General features: G+C 42.4%; 1 protein-coding gene across 1 annotated transcript; it reads right to left on the reverse strand.

The window, feature by feature from the left end:
- Nucleotides 1-1802: 1802 nt before the first annotated feature.
- On the reverse strand, nt 1803-21091 carry MAP3K8 (mitogen-activated protein kinase kinase kinase 8; the record flags this gene model as incomplete). Its single annotated transcript, XM_079699395.1, has 7 exons — nt 20735-21091; nt 11946-12113; nt 9539-9800; nt 7956-8062; nt 4101-4253; nt 3228-3474; nt 1803-1933 (listed from the first exon to the last, which is right to left on the reverse strand). The coding sequence occupies exons 1-7, from the start codon at nt 21071-21073 to the stop codon at nt 1803-1805; spliced, it is 1407 nt and encodes a 468-aa protein (XP_079555521.1). The 5' UTR covers nt 21074-21091.
- Between the last annotated feature and the right edge of the window lie 1031 nt (nt 21092-22122).

A 22122-nucleotide genomic window follows, 5' to 3' on the forward strand; every position in this document is an offset into this window, starting at 1 on the left:
GCCCTGAGGCTGAAGCTACATTAGCTTCATGGTAATTCCACCTCTGTCGTTATTTAGAGACCTGAATCTTGGGGACACTGTGCTTTCTGTGCTGTGGATGTTCTGTCACTTGTGTTGGTCTATCACCCTCATAAGAACAATGTGAGGAAGAGATTAAGCATGGCAGCCAGAAAGGCCTGGATGCAAATACCAGCTGTCTCTTTCCTTGCTTTGTGATCTTGAGCTAACCTCACTCTGCTTCAGTTTCTTCCTCTGAAAAAAAAAACAGAGGTAACAATGCCTCTTTCACAGGTGCGCTGTTGAGAATTACAAGGAGGGCGTGTTTATGTAACATGGACACGAGTGTTTAATACTATTCATTCAGAGAATGATGGATCAAACTCCCATTCAACAGTGTTGATTAGAGTTTAGTAGATGTGGTTGAAATCTACCTTCTACAAAGGCAAGTTGGTTATTCACTTGACAATAATCGGCATGGAGAATGCAAGCAGATATTCAGAGGTAGCATAAATATGTAAAAACAAGATGCAAAATAGAACCACACTTAGCCTGAACAGGTGGCCAAGAATTATTTTCCTATCACAATGTACCAAAGGGATAAAACACAATCCAGACAGCAATGCAGATGACAACAGTGGCTTCATACAGCAGCAAGAGAAGAGAAGCACACACACAAACTGCAAAGCTCTCAGGTATTTTTTGCCTCTTCATGATACTTGACCTCCTCCAAGTTCCATTCCAACACCTAAAACCCATTCCCTTGCCAGTTGGGAATCACACTCTTTACAAGACTTCAGGCAAAATACTGAATTTATTCAGTTGATTTGACCAGTCACGTTGGATAGAAGTGTCATTTTTATTTGCATGATGTAAAAACATACTTGAAGTAGGAATACTCACATACCTTACAGTGTTAAAAATATATATATAATAAGAAAGATTCATGAAGGCATTTGATAGAAAACATACACAGTATGCTATTTTAATATACAAATGCTTTAAAGAAAATAGAGAAATAAGAATTATAAAAGTCGCATCATTAAGAATTTATAAATGGTTCCATTTTTCTTAAAGGTCACATTCTCATCCTTTGGGATGTACAGACATTATGTGGTTTAACACAGTTTTATCCACATTCAAAACATCACGTTTTAAATGTTTGAAGCATAGCATGTACAGTACAAAATGTTTCCATAGGAACATAACAGAACCCAGCTCTAGTGGCCTGCTGTCAGATGGCTCCTAATTAATCAGTTAGCCATTTTTAAGACACTAGTTCAGCTTATTGCTACAATATTCAAGTTGTTCTAGTCACCCCAAATATAAAGGCTTTCATTTATATTGCAATTTACTGACAAAGGCTCAAAGAGTTATCATAGAATATACACTAATATACACCAAACTACTCTGAGTTAAATGAACTTCCCATACTTAAATTAGAACCGAGAATAGTAATTTTAGGCTAATATATTATCCTTGTGATTGGTATTTTTAAAATTTTGAGCAAAGTGCACAGTGAATGGAATCAGTCACTGGAAATGATCTTTCTGTGAACTCTCAGCTTCCTTTGAGTCAGACGTACCACCTGAGAAATGAGAACCTTCCAGCCTGATGGGGCCCCGGGGCAGCTTCACAGATCAACACACAGGAGCCACGTGGAGTCACATTCATGAGTCGTGGCAGCCCAGCCGATAAACGCACAATTCACTTGACAGAGCCCCTGTGCGGAGTCAGCAGAATCAGCTTCCCAGCGACCAGTAAATGCTGAGTCCTAATTTAGGGCAAATGCCGCCATCCATCCATCAGCCGTATTCTAGTGTTGGTGGACCCCGGACAAGGTTGAAATAGCCAGCCAGGGCCCCAAGGTCTATGTAGAGAGAACGCTGCCTCTTCAGCATCTCCGATTCCTCAGTGCTCCCTGTGCATGAAGAATCTGAAAAGGGAAACATCGAAAACATAAAATAAACGACCAGGGGACACGTTCAATGATAAATGCCTGGTTCTTCAGCAAAACACGAAAACAACAACAAACTGTGGGCCTAATGGAACAGCATTCAAACTCTGGTTTTATTAAGGAGCCATAGAGTTGAACACTATTGGCTCGTTTGTGTGATACGACACAGACAAAAGAATTCAAAAAAGAGTCAACGACCACAAGAAATCAGCTAGAAATCCTGGCCCGTCTTCCAACATCCCAGATGATTCTTTTTAAATGCAGAAAAGTCAGACAAGAAGCCGAGAAATGCAAACAAGAGTTCCAGGCTTGACGTCTGGGTTTGGACCCAAATAGATTTAGAATGTCCCAGATTTTCATAAGAAAACTGGAAACCCCGCTCTGTGAATATTCAATGCTCCTGGAATGCGTATTGTCTTTCCTAAATGCGAAAGCTTCACAGCTGGCAGAGAGATTTTGAGCAGAGGAAGCAGAAATGCAAGTCGCCTTCAAACTCAATATTTTATCAGCACCGCGATGTTTCCAAACAAGGGCTGGCGTGGTTCACCATAATTGCATTAAAAAGAACCCGGCTCTTCGCTAACAGCAAAACTGTCATGCTTGATCTGTTTTTAAAAGCAAATGCTATTCTCTGCTGCAAAAAAGCAAGGCAGAGCAATTCTCAAAGACTGCATTATCTCCATGTGCCTGGAAACCAGTTAGACTTTGCTGGTAAATTAGCCAATTTTTTTTTTTTTAATTGTGATTGTTTTCTTTTTGGCCGTGCCCCGCGACAGCTAAGATCTTAGTTCCCTGACCAGGGATAGAACCCGTGTGCCCCCTGCAGTGGAAGCACAGAGTCTTAACCACTGGACCGCCAGGGAAGTCCCAGCCAATTTTTTGTGTTTTTTTTGTATATGCTTTTACTAACATTCTTGCTGAAATTTCTCCAACAACTTACGGCATGCAGGAAGTCACTTCAATTTTCTAAAATTTTACTGAAGTCTAGTTGATTGACAATGTTGTGTTCATTTCTGCTGTACAGCAAAGTGGCTCAGTTATACACACATATACTCTTTTTCATATTCTTTTCCATTCTGGTTTATCACAGGATATTGACTATAGTTCCCTGTGCTCTACAGTAGGACCTCGCTGTTTATCCATCCTATATATACCAGTTTGCATCTGCTAATTCAACTTTTTTCCCAAGTGCTTTCATGAGCTCTAATTAGTAGAAGTTGGACAGAGACAAAGAAGGGAGGCAAGGGCGCTGCCCACCGCAGGGCGTCCGTACCCGCGATGTTCTCAGGAAGCTCCAACTCCTTTCGGCTCAGCAGCCGCTTCCGCTCAAAGAGCGCAGAGTCCAGGCTCTGACAGCGGGGCTGATCCTCCCTAGGGGGGTTCAGGGCGTCATGTTTCAGCAGGTCTGCTGCCCTGGGCCGGTGATTGGGGTTCCTCTCCAGGGCGGCCTCCATCAGCTCTCTCATGCCCGGACTGCAGTCTTCAGCAATATCTTCCAAAGGAGGCGCTTGTTTGTGGATCTACGAACAAACCAGCTCTCTTAGCATCAGTGGTATGAAAATATACCCTCGACAGGACAAGTACTCTAGTTACAAGACCTGAGCAGTCTTTTGTTTCGAAGCAAATACAGTTCATACCCTTCAGTAACATTTCCTAAGGAAACCGAGTGAAACCCATCTTTTGGTTGAATGCAGTCAAAGATACATGCGAGGTTTGAATAAACAGCTTTCCATCAGAGCAGTGGCCGAAGGTCCCTGTGCAGTAATGGGGAAGCGTCTACTTCTCAACCTCTCCAGGGTCAAAGGGGGCCTGCGTGTTTCACTACGTTCCAGGCTGCCGTGGGGATCTATAATCTAACATCATTTTTTGGAACGTGTTCAAAGAACACATACAACTTCCTTGGCTCAATGATTTATGCTACTCTGATGCTCTTCAGTGGCATCTTGTATAACAGCATAGCTATAATTTCTGCCCATGCACATTGGGGTAGGTCCCCGCTCAAACAGTGATGCCTTCTTTGCGGGAACGGGTCATCGCTCCACATGGGAGGAACTTTCAGCTTCCCCTCATGGGTCATAGTTCACCATCATCCCACTCAGGTGTGTTATCCGAGAAAGAGCAGCGGCTCCCCTGAGCAGGTGCTTACTATGTACAGGTAGGAGGGGTAGGCGGAGCGTGGGTAGCGCTTCACCCAGGGCGGGGTGCCCGTCTGCATGTGGATGAGTGTGGCCCCCAGGCTGTAGATGTCTGCTTTGGTCGAATGGCCCCTGCACAGGATCACCTCCGGGCTCATGTAAATCTGAAAGAGAAGCAGGACAGGTCAGTCTGACTCTCCTCACCTGTCTAGGTACCACTTCCCTAATCCAGTTCGGGAAGCTTCACCATATTCACCGCACACTTCATCCCCTCAGAAGGGCCTGGCATTGCTGTGTTCCCTTCAGTGAAGGAGAAGCACAGACCCTCGGGGACCCAGGCAGCTTTGGCCAAGGGGCCCCTGCAGCCTCAGAACACCTCTTCGCACAGACTGAGCACAAGGCAGACCAGGCAGCAAAGGAGCCACAGCCGAGAACCCACCTGGGAGTCCCACTCATCCAAGTTCTGCAAAGCACAGATCAACGCTTCCTGTTTCTATTAAAACACCAATTCCTTTCATATTTAAATGACACTGAAATACATGTCCTCATTTCATGTTTGTCATTAAAATGCCAAACCACTAATTATCTGCAGTCATCCAAAGGCAGCAGAAGTCTCCAGGGTATCAACACCGACTACGCGGAAGAGAAGAATTTAAAGTGTAATAGTGGGCAAGGGATCCTAATCGGTCATTTCTATGAACCACTTCTTATTTCTACCTACCAGGGAGCCCAGTGACTAAATATTAAAGGCATGCCTTATTCACATTGTGTAAGTTCTGTCTGGTTTTATGAGCCGATGCTGGAAAAGGAGGGCTAGTTTTAGAAATAGTTTCTGTAAGCAGCGTTTGTTTCTAAACGTAAAAAAGAGAAAAAGAGCAAACCCTGGGGAGCCGCGTCTTTACGGCGGCTACAGGCATAGAGCAGTTACTACCCTCGTTGTCAAGATTTAGCTTTAAGAAGTTTTGATGCCGTCTGTCATCTGAACATGGGAAAGCGGGTGAGTGTTCCCAGAATACATTTCAGAGTAAATAAATAAAGAACTGGCTTACAAAACCTGGGGAAATTGCCCAGTTTCCCCTTCCTAACTTGCCTCAAGTACTTGCTACGACACAATTCCGGGCTGTCTGGCTTTGGTTCCCTCGCTGATTCTCTCTCTCTCTCTCTCTGAAGGACTTTCTTACCAAATAAAATCACAAGGTTTCGCGCCACAGACAGCTGCCAACAGCAGTGCCCACACTGCTCCACCCTTGCCAGCTCCCTAAGCAAGGATTAGGCAAAGCGTTACTGCGGGCGGCACCAAGGGCAGCGATGTGCTCAGGGCCCTGGAGGGACAGTGCGATGGCACCTCGGGGGCGGCAGCATCCCACCCACCTGGAGGCCTGGCTGCGGCCCCTCGGGCAGCTCCCCATCGCCCCCGCAGGGGCCCACGGCTCACACTCCTCGCTCCTCAAGCCGCCAGAGCAGCAGGGCATGGGGGTCAAGGGCACTTCCTTTCAGGGCTGGCTCTGTGGGGGTCGTGCGCCCGAGGGTGTGGGCACTGGAGCAAAGGAGCCTAGCGGTCAGGGGTCAAGGCCTTCACCTCTGAAGACATTTATTACAAAGGGAAAGAGACTGTGTGTGTGTGTGTGTGTGTGTGTGTGTGTCCGGGCACGTGAGGATGACGTGTGACCTTACATAAGAACTTTACAAAAGGAAGCATGCAATCAAAGGAATTCTAATTAGCTATTCACGTTGATTTTTCCTTCCTTCTCTGTAGTAGGGAATTCAAACACAATAGCTTAAAGATAGGACAGATGAACCCTGTATGTGTATTATCAATATATGGTTACAAGATCATGTCCCGAATTTGAATGAGCTCTGTTGGGGGAATCAGAAGTCATCTGTAGCCAAGTGATCAAGTTCTAACGGGAAGCGAATCTGCACGGTTGACCTTGACGAATTATACCTTCTTGGCTCTTTAAGGATGAGGAGTCATAACAAGGTTGCCGAGAGCTTTCCTTCCCACTTCAACTCACCGTCACACTTCACTCTCACACTTCGATCGTGAGTGCCAAGGGTAAGCAAACCCGGGTTGATCAGAAGAGTTTATAACTAGGAACGCCAAGGTCAGTTTAGCCCATCATAGAAAGCAACTTACACTTGGTGAAAATACCTCAATCCAAATACTGTTCAGGAACAGACGCTGTGCTCCTATCTCATACCCAAGCACACACTCTCTTCCTGCTAGAAAATCCCAGAAAGGAGATGTCTTTCTCTGACTATTGCAAAATATTCAATTTGATCACCCTGCTGGGAAGAGAAAGGTATTTTCCATCTTTAATACCATAAATAGTTTGTTTCTCAAACTGGCTCCAGGAAAAAGGGTAGACTGTCACATATCTGAATGTCTGACGACTGCCAAAACATGCTGAAGTATTTTCCGAAAAAAACATGTCATAAGTGTTGTCTTATTAGATTTTGTGCTTTGGGAAAGTTTTCCTAAGATCTGGTGACTAAAACATTCTTTAAAAAAATAATAAATTAATAATGTTCTCTTCTGAACATTATTCTGCTTGAAGACAACTCTCCAGAATCCTCTCCCAAGTATTTTCCAGAATAAGTTCAGTAATAACAGCAAAAACAAAGATCTCTTCTGCTGCCCGGGGCGGGGAGTCTTTGCTTTCAGAGAGTTAAGAAAAGGCTTACAGAATCCTGGTTTGAAAGGCAGACAATTTTTTTTAGCACTGCCATGAGTTCAGTGCAATACATTTACTAGCTAAACTAAAGGTTATCGTCTGATTAACACCAGGACTGACCTGATAATCTCGGGGCAAACGTCCAGCCAACTGCCCCCTCTCCATTTCCTGAGGGCACTTTCAACAGCTAGAAGGGCATGGGGGGCTGGGAGGCTCTGACAGCTCACCCTCTGACAGTTTATCATCTCACAGTCATGGAGAAGGGTCAGGAAGGCAGCTTCTACACCCATGTAACTTCCCAGATGCATACAACCCCATACCCATCATAACCAACCGTGAACTAAACGGTTAAACGTTAATAATTCAGGTAAATTTACAATGGGTCCTCCCTCCAGAGCAGACTCCTTATTGGCTTTGCCCTGTGCTCCATCCCTGGTACCTACAGCAGTCTTCACACAGCAGGTGCCGGATAGACACTCACTACATGTGTCAACTGTTCAGCCTAATACGGTGAGCGCTACATATATTATTTGACAGCCCGTGAACGCATTTCTCTGAACCCCATTTAGATTCAGGAAAGTTTTGTTTTTGTTGTTCTTGCTTCACAAATGAGTTAAATAGTATAGCAAGTTTATATCTTCAAATAAGATTCATTTGTGCTCCAGTAAATGAGACTTCTTTTAAGATTTCCAGGATTCAAGAGAGGCCTGAAATGCTGTCAGTTCTCAGTAAATGTTCTTAAGGACCATGACAATTATGGCTGTAATTGAACCAAAGCAGTAATATTCGTTATGCTAAAACCACATATATTAGTTATATCAAAAAGTTACATAGCCGTTACACCTTAGACTTTAGACTCAGAAAGAACTAGATTTCGAGGCCCTGATCTATCAGTAGCTGAGTAACTTGGGGCACTTTATTTTAACCTCTTCAAGCTTCTTTTCTTATTTTAAAATGGGAATAATAGTATTTGCCTATGATAACAGTATTGTGAGGATTAAACAATATAATTTATTTCAAGGGCTAAAGAGTATACGGCAGAGAGTAAATGCTCATTAAACATGGTCCAATGATAACAATGATTTAATGTAATGGTTTTCCTCCCCTTCTTTGTCCTTTCTGCAGTAATGCTAGCACATCTTATTTTTACTCTTAGTAAGATATTGCCCATTCTGGTGTGAACATAATTACCTCTGTTCCTCGCAGGTCCTTAGGAAAATAGATCTCTTCAGTCATTTGGACACTTAGACCAAAATCCACCAAAACAGCTTTTGTGGACATGAAAACAATGTTGCTAGCTATAAAGAGAGGAAATTTTTCAGTAAAAAATTGTGTATCTATCCCTAAATAAAATGAAAACATTATTTAAAACAACGAGTTCCATATAAAGATAGACTGAAATGCTTCCCCTACTAAAATGGGCTTATTATGTTCAAAAGAGAAGGATGAATCTGGGTGAGAGTTTAGGTAAAAATCACTTCAGATTTGTCAAGAATTCAGCCAAGGTGGATATAAATGATTGTAGCCATTAATAATCCTCAAGATACAACAGCTAAGACATGGAAACAACCGAAGTGTCCGTTGATAGATGAATGGATAAAGAAGATTTGTATATATATACATTTTTGTGATACATAATATATACATATAAATTGTGTGGTATATAAAATGGAATATTATTCAGCCATAAAAAAGAAGGAAACCCTGCTATTTGTGACAATATGGATGAACCTTGACGGCATTATGCGAAACGAAATAAGTCAGACAGGAAAAGACAAATACCGCATGATCTAACATATGTGGAATCTAAAAAAGAAAAAAACAAACAAACGTAGAAACAGAGAATAGAGTGGTTGCTTCAGGTTGAGGTGGGGGGAATTCGGGAAGGTGGTCAAAGGTTACAAATAATAAGATGAAAAATAATAATAAGATGAATACTATTTCATCTTCCAATAATAAGATGAAAAAGTTCCGGGGCTGTGACGTACAGCATGGTGACCTCAGTCCATAATACTGAATGGCGTATTGGAGAGTTGCTAAGAGAATAGATTTTAAAAGTTCCCACCACACAGAAAAATTATAAATACATGAGATGGATGGATGTTAACTAACCCTATTGTGGTGATCATTTTGCAATATATACATATATCAAATCATTACCTTGTACACCTTAAACTTACACAATGTTATATGTCAAGTATTTCTCAATAAAGCTGGAAAAATTTTTTTTATATATTGAGTTTCAAGTTCTAAGACATAAGCATAGTATTATCAAGCCACTTTCTAAAACAAAAAAGTAAAATACCCAATTTTTGTCAGGACAAGTTTTGCTAGTCCAATTTACCCTTAGATATTAAGGGTTCATAGCAGGTCTCTCTTATGTATTTCCCCACAATCTCTTATTCCTAGAAAGCAGTCAGTGAAAGCTTCTTTAATGGACTATTGCCAAATTTGTATTCAAAATTAAAAAGCAATTTGTTTTTCAAAAATGTTGACTGTGTTTTTAAGTATGTTACTATTTTTAAAGCCTATTAACAAGGCAGTCGTTAATGATATGTGGCTATAATCTCTTGCACAACAATTGGAAAATCATCCTTCCTTATGACTTTGAAAGCTCTCGTGACCCCACTAGACTCTAAAATGTATCCCAGGAACCCAGGGAGAAAGGGGGAGAGTGCTGGCGGGGAGGGGTGTCTTCCCTGCCACCTTCAGATTGAAGGAGGAGCCATGTGCCTAAGGTCTAACTAGTCTTTTTTAAGCCAAGGAGAACTCACGTTTAATGTCATGGTGAATCACTTTCTTTGAGTGCAGAAAATCAAGTCCCTTGAGAACATGCTTTGTCACCCAAATAATCTCAAATTCTCTCATGGGTCCACAGCTCTCCAGTTTCTCCAGGACAGAACCTCCCTCGCCTGCTTCCATAAAGAGGTGGACAGTTTCGCCCCATAGAACCGCGCCGTATAACTCAGCGATGTTCTCGTGCCGGAAGCAAGCCTGGATTTCCACGTCAGATGGCTTAAATTGGTCTACTGGGATCTAGAACACAAAACACGAGGAAGATTCTAAACAACCCCAGGATAAAGCAAAGAATACACAACATAGGTCAACTCACAAACCAGAAGGCAAATAAATGCCCTCAAGGACACTCGGACATGTGAAATTGTACCCCTGAGTTAAGATAATGTTTACTTGAGATATGCCTTTACATTCATGTCCGCTTAAGGTAAAAAAAATGAGAAAATAAAAAACAAAATAATGAAATACTGCTTTCATTTAGAGTATAGATACCCAACCGAAGAATTTTTCATGGTGATTGAAACAAAGGAGGTAATTTCCCATCTTTTATACATGTTATTTCTACGGCACCTAGATTTTAGGTCATATTTTCAATATTCCTTGTCATGAAATAATATAATGTCTCTGGTCTCTCAGTTTGTGTTCTAACAGTGCATTTAAATAAGCACTGGCCATCTACTCTACAGAAAATTGGAAGTCATTAATAAAGAAAGAAGTAGCTCTTTCAGTGCAGATAGATATGGAATGTCTCCAAAATAAGAGCTATAAAATAATGTCTCCAGATTTTTTCTTTCTTTCTTTCTTTCTTTTTTTTTGCGGTACGCGGGCCTCTCACTGCTGTGGCCTCTCCCGTTGCGGAGCACAGGCTCCGGATGCGCAGGCTCAGCAGCCATGGCTCACGGGCCCAGCCTCTCCGCGGCATGTGGGATCTTCCCGGACCGGGGCATGAACCCGCGTCCCCTGCATCGGCAGGCGGACCCTCAACCACTGCGCCACCAGGGAAGCCCAGTGAGTTTGTTTTATTGCACTTTAAAAAAAAAAACAAAACTTTAAAGTAGAACAGACATACACAAAAGTGCAAAACTGGTTAAGTATCAAACTCAATGAATTTTCAACTGAATACACCCATGTAACCACTATGTAGATCAGGAAACAGAAGCCCACCAGCGCCCTGAAGCCCCCTGCTGCCCCCTGCCTGTCCCTGCTCCTCACGGGCAGCCACTAATGGGACTTCCAACAGCATGGGTTTGGTTAGCCTTTTTCGGCCTTTATGTAAGAGGAGCCTCATACAGTAGATCTTATTTTGTGTCCAGCTGCTCTGGCTTAACCTAATGTAGACCTATCATCGTCAATAGGAAGTTGTAAATCATTTCTTCTCTTCACTGGACAGCATCCCAGTATGTAAATACACCATATTTCAGCACTTGGAAACTTCCCAGTTTGGGGCTATTACAAATACTGCTGCCATGAACACTCTAGCACGTGGCTCTGGTGACCGCGTGTGCATGCCTGCTGGGCGAGCAGCTGCAGGAGTGGAATTGCTGGGTCACAGGGCGTGTGCGCGTTCACTTTGCTAGATCCTGCCAAATGGTTTTCCAAAGTGGGGCACCTCAGCATTGATTGTCCAGTAAGAAGAGATGGGGGGCTTCCCTGGTGGCACAGTGGTTGAGAATCCGCCTGCCAATGCAAGGGACACGGGTTCGAGCCCTGGTCTGGGAGGATCCCACATGCCACGGAGAAACTAGGCCCGTAAGCCACAACTACTGAGCCTGTGCTCCGCAACAAGAGAGGCCGCGACAGTGAGACGCCTGCGCACCGCGACGAAGAGTGGCCCCTGCTCGCCGCAACTAGAGAAAGCCCTCGCACAGAAACGAAGACCCAACGCAGCAAAATAAATAAATTCCTACCCCCAACATCTTAAAAAAAAAAAAAAAAAGAAGAGATGGGGTTTTTCTCTGAAATTCAGCCCTTTAATCTATAGTCCTGAGGAGGCTTGCAGCTTTCCCAGCGTCTGCTTCCCTGCCTGGTCCCCTCCCCATTGGGTGGCATTAAAGCAGCAGCAAACAGATGTGCTCTTGCAGGGTGGCCCCCCTTCAGCCACCACAAGCGGGATGAAGTTACCCAAGCTGGCGCTAAAGAAGCTGGTACTTTCTTTGTTATTAGAGCAAACTGATTAAAATCAACTATGCCCTTAAGCAGACTTGGGGGCTGAATGGCCCCAGGTAGCAAGCAAATCTATAAAACACAGATGCTTTTTTTGGACACAGCACCCTTAGATAAGAGGCAGTCAAAGGGTAGCCAGCTTTGAGTAAAGTAAATAAACGAACACGCAAAAGCCCCTATGCCGAACACGCAGGGCACCCTGTCTGGTTATGAAGTACGTACCAATTTACATGCCATTCTTTTCTTAGTTTTTATGTCTTGTGCTAAGTATACTTTTCCAAAGGCCCCCCGAGGAATAAAATCAGAGCCAATATTCCTGTAAGTCAGCTTCCAAGGGATGAGAAGAACATCAGAGTCTATCTGATAGCGTCCATTCTGGGGAGTGATTACCTACAACAAAACAAAAATGCAGGAGGGTGAGAATTTCAGCAAAGTCCTCTTCTGAGACCTGCCCTTTAGAAACTGGTTACGTTAGACCACATTCCTACACGCAGGGTTCAAAATTAATTTCACCGTATATAATCATAACAGTGTACAGAAGCCTCTTAGAGCTCCCATTTAGAGCTTCAGCAAAACAGAGAAAGCATGTAACAGAAACACATCCCTGATAAGACCTGATCATATTTCTATCTACGTGTGAGTAATTCACTGCCAAAGAGAACTTTAAAAATGATTTACCTAAGGCAACATGACTGCTGTGACAAAAAGGCTCAAAATAAACACTGCAGAAATGTAAAGTGTGCATGCAAGCTGACTCGTTTCCAGTTAAAATGTGCTAACCTGTTAGTCTGCATACCTACTACTCAGAGGTGACGCACACTCATAGAGAGTAGGGAAATGAACTGATGATCACAGACGTTCTGGAAAACAATGTGTTATGCCAGAGCTATGAGTTGACAGTGCCACGTAAGCAAAGTAAGGGCAGAACCATTTCTCATCCATTCACTCATTTAATATTTACAGAGTGCATGGTATGTGCCAGGCACTGTGTTTGGAGCTGAGCAGGCAGCGATGAACAAGAGACAGATGACCCCTGACCTCTGAGGGTTCATGAGTCAGTAAACACTTTGAACAAGAGGTCTGAAAAGCAGTCGACTCAAAAGCTGAGAGCGACAACCTAAGTGTCCATCAACAGAGGAATGGACAAAGAAGACGTGGTACATATACACAGTGGAATACTACTTAGCCATAAAAAGGAATGAAATAATGCCATTTGCAGAAACATGGATGGACCTGGAGATGATCATACTAAATAAAGTAAGTCAGATAGAGAAAGACAAATACCATATGATATCATATGTGGAATCTTAAGAAAAAAAAGATACAAGTGAACTTACATACAAAACAGAAATAAACCCACAGACATAGAAAACAAACTTACGGTTACGAAAGGGGATGGGGAGGATAAATGAGGAGTTTGGGATTAACATATACACACACTATATATAAAATAGATCACCAACAAGGACCTACTGTACAGCACAGGGGACTATACTCAATATTTTGCAATAACCTATAAGGGAAAAGAATCTGAAAAAAAAATATATATATATATATACACAGTATAGTATGACTGAAACACGTTGCTGTATGCCTGAAACGAATACAACATTGTAAATCAACTATACTTCAATTTTTAAATAAATGAATAAAAATAACAATTAAAAAATTTCAGAGAGAGATATCCTGATAGCAGTGTGGGGTATAAGGGTATGTACCCTTGTCAACACTCATCAAACTGGATATTAAAGATCTGTGTATTTTACTGCATATAAAGTGTATCTCAATTTTTCAAAAGTGAAAAATTGAGAGGAGAAATAATTATAAATAAAATGAAAACAAATTAATAAGAGAGTCCGTGGGAGGCATGACCTAAAAAAATGTGTTGGGTATGCTTTCAAGGGTTAGAGTCTCAAAATACAGGTTTTACCTATGTTTCATTAGTAATATTATGACTTCAGATTATGAATTTGGGAATTATGGAACTATCAAAGTGACATGAAATTATTTCAAGCATGGGAGAGGGTGAAGGGGAGTGCGGATCATGGGGGTAAAGAGTAGAGACTCCGATTCATCTCCGGATGCACAGGGCTCCTCACACGGGCCCTGCTCTGGGAATAATCCTGGTGAGCGTTTTTCACTCAGGACCTACCATTGCTAATCTTAGCTACACCCCATGAACAGGCGTGCTCACTATCAGGGAATGAAGCAAAGAACGATGCTAATACTTCGAAATGTGAAGTCACTACACTTAAAACTTTAGTATTCACTGAGTGCAGCCTCTGCGCAGGACCCGAGAGGGAAAATGACTAAGTGGAGACCGCGGCGTTGCCAAGTTTGAAACATGACCTCCTTTCAAGAAGTGTCACCTCAAGTTCCTGGAGGCCACTTCTACAGCACACTGGGAACCACATGCAGACAGAACCATGCTCACGGCACTCAGCTGCACTCGCTTTATTGCCTCTTCCTTGTTATTAAATATTTACAGACCCAATTTCATTCGATTCTCCAGGAATCCACTTCAGGGCTTAACTCACCTTTGGAAAAAAAATTTACTTTAAAAAAAAATTTTTTTTTTAATTGAAGAATAGTTGATTTACAATGTTGTGCTAGTTTCAGGTGAACGGCAGTGATTCAGTTATACATATACGTATCTATTCTTTTTCAGATTCTTTTCCATTATAGGTTATTACAAGATATTGAATATAGTTCCCTGTGCTATAGTTCCTTTGTTCTAGATCCGTGGGATCTGGCTCTGTCCTGCTCTGCTGGTCCCACAGCAAAGGGACAGCCAGGTTCAAGTTCGGGGCTGTAACCAGTAGGTCTTGGCTGTTTATCTATTTATATATAGTCGTGTGTAACTGTTCATCCCAAACTCCTAAGTTATCCCTCCCCTCATCCTTTCCCCTTTGGAAACCATAAGTTTTTTTTCTATGTCTATGAGTCTATTTCTATTTTGTAAATAAGTTCATTTGTATCATGTTTTTAGATTCCACGTATAAGTGATATCATATGATATTTGTCTTTGTCTGACTTACTTCACTTGAAAGTTTTACTTTGGTCCAACCCAAATCTTCTCTAACCCACTCTGATGCAGTGTCCTCTTAGCCGACAGGATGAAGGGTAATAATACCAGCCATCTACCGAGCATTAATTCTGGGCCAGGCCCTGTGCTGAGTACTTCATACATTAACTCAGCAATTTCTCACAACGGGCCTGTGACGTAAGGACTCTTTATCCCCACTCACAGATGAGGAAACTGGCTTCAGGAGATTAAGGAACTCACTAGGCAGTGACAGTCAGGATTCAAACGCGGGTCTGTCTGACCCCAAAGCCACAGCTCCTATTCTTTAGATGAGAGCCTTTGATCTTCCAGAGGCTGTAATTAAAGCTGAGCTGTGGTCAAACCTCAGTTGTTAAATGTCTACATTTACACGTCACTGAGCACAACTTGGCCTTCTTCGCTTTAGATCAAATACTACAGTTCCTTCACGCCAGTTTAGCATCCCCAGCGTTCTGGGGACCCTCCTCCAAACATCCTGCAAGTTCTCCCAGGCCACCTCAGACGACAGTCCCTGAACGTGTCGTGTGACATGCAAGTGCTGGCCCGTTTGTGGTTCTGCAAAGTCCCTGGATCTCCCCCAAGTCCGACACCTTCCCTATTTCGGTTTGAAATGTTTTTCCCCTTTCTTCTTCTCCTTCTTCTTCTTTCTAGGGGTCCAAGCTAATAACCTTATGGAAATCTATGTTAACCGTTACCTCTGCCAACCCCTTAACATACTAAAGCCATGGTCAAGTGCAGACACGCAGTCCATTTCCTCATCCCAATCACTGCCGTTGACACAAAACAACACTGGGCCCAGGAGCAGCACTTGAGAAAGTCCGTAGGTATATCAGTGAGAATAATTCCATAAGGGTCCCGTGTGATGTAGCAGCTAGGAAATGGATGTGACCTCGGTCTACAGGAAAAGAGGCATGGGCTCTAGAACAAAGGCCCAGCCGACTCTGTCCTGCTCTGCTGGTCCCACAGCAAAGGGACAGCCAGGTTCAAGTTCGGGGCAGTAAGGTGGGCTTGAGGCCAGAGGGGGCTGCCCACAGGAGGAGGAAAGGTAACACCACAGTGCATGAAAAAGAGCAGGCACAGCCAGGGGCATCAGAGAAAGAAGAGGGAAGACGGCGTGGGGAACATGCAGTTTTGTAAACATTGGGAGGACTGTCGTAAGGAAGGCGCATGACAACCACAAGCACAACACTTGCATCCTTTCAACACGCACTGTGTGTACACAGGTCACGTGCATTCATTGTATGGAATGAATGCGGCCATTTACCCATTTTACAGATGAGTAAACAGAGGCATAGGGGTTGTAATGACTGGCCCAATGTCACCCAGCTAGTCCATTTCAGAGCTGAGATACATGCCGGGCACTTTAATTCAAGGGCCTGCCATCTTCACCACTCCTCATCGTATATGTATATACACATTTTTATGGCCAAGAAGTAGGGCTTAGGAGTCAGGGGAGTCAGAGATGGTTTTTAGTATCCTCTAAGGAAGGACTTCCCTACAGTCAGCATTGGCCCAAAATGACATTAAATGCCCTAGAATATGATGCATGCTTCATCACAGGTTTCCAAGCACAGACCAAAATGCCCCAGCAATTATTGGAGCTGATAAAGGGGGTGATTCAAGCTTCAGACAGAGAGTTTGACTCAAGGATCTTTAAGGGTTTTTTTAACCCTGAGAAGCCAGGAATCCGTGACTAAGCCTGCGGAGCAGGATAGCATCTCACACCCACATCTATGAGCAAGCTCTCTGGGGCTCTTGAGCTTCCCAAACAATCACCCAAGAGTTGAGTGCTTAGAACCCATTTTAGGTTATTCATCCCCAGATGAGGGTGAGAGTTGGTCTAGATTATAAGTAACTTGTAACACCCTCACACAAAGCAACCCCTGGCTTAGTCTCCTAAAGTTTCTTCCCCAGGTCCTGCTGGATGTTGGTGGAATCTTTTAAATATTATTTTCAGGAAAATAGCACCCACTTGCACACACATGCAGACCACCATTTTACATGCCTATGCGCTTCAGGATATGATTGTAACTCCTGGGTCCTCCACCCTGTCCAAATAACTCCACAGGCGCTGTGGTTGTAGGTTGCCTGTAATACACCAGGCGTCTGTGCCTCCATTCTCTCCATCTGAAACATTCTCTGCTCCCCAGCCCCTTTATCTGGCTGATTCCAACTCAGTAATTTAGGCATCAGTTCCTCTTGGGGAAATTCCCTGGTGGTCCAGTGGTTAGGACTCGGCACTTTCACTGCCGAGGGCCTGGGTTCAATCCCTGGTTGGAGAACTAAGATCCTACAAGCTGTGCAGTGCGGCCAAAAAAAAAAAATTTTTTTTTTTAATTCCTCTTGGAAGCCTATCTGACATTCCTCCATTCCTCCTGCTCACCCTCGTGGTTATGTGAGGTATCCCGCCTGAGCGTTCCCATAGCGATCAGGGCTAGCTGTATCGAGACGTCCTACACTGCATTACAATTACCTGTCTACTTGCCCTCTCCAGCAGGCAAAAAGCTACCAGGGAACACAAACTGCATCTCTAGCACCTGGAGAAGTACCTCATCCCCTGTAGAGGTTTGAGCTCTGTCTAGCAAATGAATGGATGAATACTGGAAGGAAAGCATTTGGTCCATCGGTAGATACACTTGAAGGTCGACTTTACCTTGGAACCAATCTGTTGGGTAGATAATTAGCTGCCATCTTGTAAAGCAGAGAAACAGACAGCAGCAAGGCCAGGAGAGAAAAGTTTTGATGGAGTCTTAGTGGGAGGACCATGGGAAGAGGAAGGTCTTGAAGGTGGGATGGTTCCCAGGAGAACACATGTGAGGATGAAGGAAGCCAGAAGCCAACGTGGCCTCCTTCACCATCTTGTCTCGGACTGGCTATGATCTGGGATGGCAAGTCACCGTTCTTGCGCCATTATTTATAAAACAGGGAGCTGTGACAGGCTACTAGCTGTCACAGAGATGCACCTAATCCTTAAGGACAGTGACAGGAAAGCCAACCACAGCCCCCTGAGCCATCAACCGCAGGGTGACTTGCCAAATAAGGCATGGTCTACTTTCCTATGGATTTTAAGCTTAGGTCTTCTTGCTGTATTTTATATTCTTGACCACTTTTTAAAACAAAAAGCTTTTTGAAAGTTGTAAAGATCCCTGCTTTTTTGATATGTCCTATTTGCAAATTTTCTCCCAAATATGACTTGATTCATTTCTGGAGCACAGGCTCCATGACAGGACTGACAACAATCTACTCTTACCCTTTGCTGGTAATATTTTCACTTCCTTTTAATGCCTTCATTTCTCTCGTTTGCTGCATTAGCTTTTTTTTATCCCTCACTCCAAAACCTTCAGGAAGCTACTGCTTTGTACTCTTTATATTTTTCCTGAATTCCCTTCTGTACATTCCCAATTCTATGGCCCAACGCTCATTAGTCTGATAGTCCAGGGGAAATAAGCCCAAGTCTCTACATATTTACAAGCAAAAATAATGTGTTTATTCTGCATGTTTTCCTTTAAGATACCCACTTTAACAAATAAATATGTAAAAAAAAAGAGAGAAATACATAAACAATTATGTTTCTGATTATAGATATATATATTATTTTGAACCAGAATTCTCCAGCTATATTTTAGCTAAGACAAATAGGTATTAACCCTTATTCAAATTATGACTTCCCATTTATAAACAGAAGTACTCTTCTCAAGGCAAAGTTAACTATCAAGTACAGTTTGGTATATCCAGACCAAAGCAAGTCATACAATGATGCAAAATGTAATCCTTTTTTTTTTTTTTGGAAAAGGTAATTTTGCAATTCTGCTGCAAATTGAGCTATAGCTGAACACAACTGGCTTCAAACAAAACAATTCACTACACAGCTGACCTAAATCACTGTGTTGTTTTGAACTGAACGAATGTGGTATGCAAAAAATAATAATAATAATTACGTACTCGGTCCAGAATCTTTACTTGTTCAGCACCGCCCCCCATACATTAGCCGTCTTGCCATTTAGATACACCAAAGGAAAGGAGGCACTTTCATCAATAAGCGTGTTTTGCAAGTTCCCACCCACTCCTTTGTGAATTGTCCTTTTTTAAAAAATCACCTCAAGCCAGCACCTACATTCACCTTTCAGAGACTAAGACACTGACCACACCCAAACACATCACCTGATCCCCTACTGTGGCAACTAAGTGTTGTCACAATATTTTGGATTATTTGGATACCTGCGATGACTAAACAAGTATAGCCCTTGTCATTCATACTTTGTCAACTAAAGAGACTGAATCTGTGGATAACTATTTACTGCCCACAAACTACATTTCTGCAAGAACTGAATTTAGCCAGTATTAATAGCGTGACGTTTCAAGATGTGACGAGAGAAGCACAAAAATTCAGCCTTCAAAAAAACTAAACAGACATTCTTTGACATAAATTGTAGCAATATTTTTTTGGATCTGTCTCCTAAAGCAAAGGAAATAAAAGCAAAAATAAACAAATGGGACTTAATTAAACTTAAAAGCTTTTGCACAGCAAAGGAAACCATCGACAAAACAAAAAGACAACCTACTGGACAGGAGAAAATATTTGCAAATGATACAACCAATAAGGAAGGGATGAATATCCAAAATATGTAAACAGCTCCTATAACTCAACATCAAAAAAACAACAACCCAATTAAAAAATGGGCAGAAGACCTGAATAGACATTTTTCCAAAGAGGACATGCAGATGGCCAACAGGCCCATGAAAAGATGCTCAACATCTCTAATCATCAGGGAAATGCAAATCAAGACCACAATGAGATATCACTTCACACCCGTCAGAATGGCCATCATCAAAAAACACAAATAACAAACGTGGCGAGGATATGGAGAAAAGGGAAACCTCCTGCACTGTTGGTGGGAGTGTAAATTGGTGCAGCCACTATGGAGAACAGTATGGAGGTTTCTCAAAAAACTAAAAAGAGAACTACCATATGATCCAGCAATTCCACTCCTGGGTATATATCCGAAAAAATGGAAACACAAATTTGAAAAGATACATGTACCCCAATGTTCATAGCAGTGTTATTTACAATTGCCAAGGAATGGAAGCAATCTAACTGTCCCTCAACAGATGAATGGATAAAGAAGATGTGGTACATGTGTATATATATATATATATACAATGGAATACTACTCAGTGATAAAAAAGAATGAAAGTTTGCCATTTGCAGTAACATGGATGGACTTGGAGGGCATTATGCTAAGTGAAATAAGTCAGACAGAGAAAGACCAATACTGTATGCTATCCCTTATATGTGGAATCTGAAAAATAAAACAAACTAGTGAATATAACAAAAAAGAAACAGACTCATAGATATAGAGAACAAACTAGTGGCTACCAGTGGGGAGAGGGAAGGGGAAAGGAGAGGATTGAAAGACACCAACTATTATGTATAAAATAACCTGCAAGGATATACCGTGTAACACACGGAATACAGCCAATATTTCATAATAATACAAATGGAGTATAACCTCCAAAAATTGCGAATCATTATATTGTACACCTATAACTTAGATAAAATTATACATCAACTATACTACATAAAAACTACATGTTAATTAAAGACAAAGTCTTCATTCCCCTCTCAGATGAAGGAATCTCAGGAAGCCTTTCTCTTCGGCCTAATTGACGAATGAGCTCTTCAGTGAATTGTTAAACTAAAATTCATTCTTCTTAATTATCTATTTGTAGAACTAATCCTAAAATATGGAAAAGATTCTTTAAATGGAACTTTTAACGAAGACTGTTTTTTGCACCTTTCACATGGAGGTGATTCTTACAGATATTCCATTTTTAAAAACCATACCTGGCAGCCAGTCTGAACCAAGTTCAAATCCCACTCAGCATTAAGTGCTGCAGCAGCAGAAAGCTGAACACACAGCACTCAACTGATCAGGAAAAAACATACCATATTTAATAAAATTCCAGATTCTTGTGGTCGGTGTCCGTACAAACGCTTTGCGGTGTTGGATATGTGGTTTGCAAAAGCAAGCAAATCCTCCACGGTTCCGTATCGGACCGATGACAGCCAAGGCCCCTCCTGGCCGCTGAGCAGCACAGAGTCGGAACGCCCCTCTTCCTTGTGATTGCTGTCCTGACACACGGTCATCAGACTGGGTTCGTAGGCCACAGGCTCTTCACTTGCGTAAAGATTTTCCATAATGTCTATTACATCAGACACGTTCAAATGTTTCATTAATAAATCGATTTCTTCTTTGCTGTCACTTCCAGTGCTCATGAACTCCATCACTGTCAGGTTCTCCAGAGAGTCTGCAAAAGAAACCTCAACTGCTTAGTTTACTGTATTTGTATTTGCATTTGAGATCAATGGGAAACTGACATGAAAGGATTGGGAACAGGCTTCTATATGACTTTGTTTATAAAATAAGGGCTCTGGCCACAGTGTGTGTGAGGTCAAGTGCGCAGACAGTGAAGAAAGGGACCTTAGATAACCTTTAGTCCGGCGCTCATTTTACAGAGAGGCAACCTGAGATCCAGCGAGCTCACTTGCTTCCCACTTACTCACTGAGTTGGTGGCATAAGCTGTAGCCACTGAAAATAAACGTCCACTAAATGTAAGTATGAATTAGGGCGGCAGGAGGTGAGGCGCCTGGTCCTTGACCGTTTCCAGCCCTGCTGCTCCCCCAAGGGGACAATCTTCCCTGCATGATCTCTGTGGCTTTTAGGCCGTGGGTGGCTTTTTTTAAAAAAAGAAACTCCTTGGGACTTCCCTGGCAGTCCAGTGGTTAGGACTCAGCACTTTCACTGTGGTGGCCCGGGTTCAATCCCTGGTTGGGGAACTAAGATCCCGCAAGCCACACAGCGCAGCCCAAAATAAATAAATAAATAAAATTAAAATGGAAATTTACTTAAAAACAAAAAACTCCTTTACCAAATTCAGGAGCTAACTTTGCAAATAAAATTCAGGCCCTGAAGCCAGAAGCATGTCAAATGGATTTTAATCTAAGCAAATGTGATGATGGTAAGTCAAGTTTCAGGAATAATTATGACACAAATAACAGCTCATTTAGAAGGGAGATGGCAAATCTCAAATCCTCTTTCTGCTGAGGATGGGTTTGAGAAAGGAGAAGATTCCTTTAACTTGTAATCAGCTGTCCCCTCCTGTGACCAGGATTCTTTAACAGTACAAAGCATGCATCTCAAAGACTCAAGAAGGTTAACTTAATATCTAGATCAATGACTCTCTAGAAGTTGTGGTTTTATAAAGAAGTCAGGGAAGCCAAATCTATCATAAGCAAGACATGGGCAAGGTCAACTAACTCTGATTAGCCAAAA

This window comes from Hyperoodon ampullatus, assembly GCF_949752795.1.
Source record: "Hyperoodon ampullatus genome assembly, chromosome: 3".
Classification (NCBI taxonomy): domain Eukaryota; kingdom Metazoa; phylum Chordata; class Mammalia; order Artiodactyla; family Ziphiidae; genus Hyperoodon; species Hyperoodon ampullatus.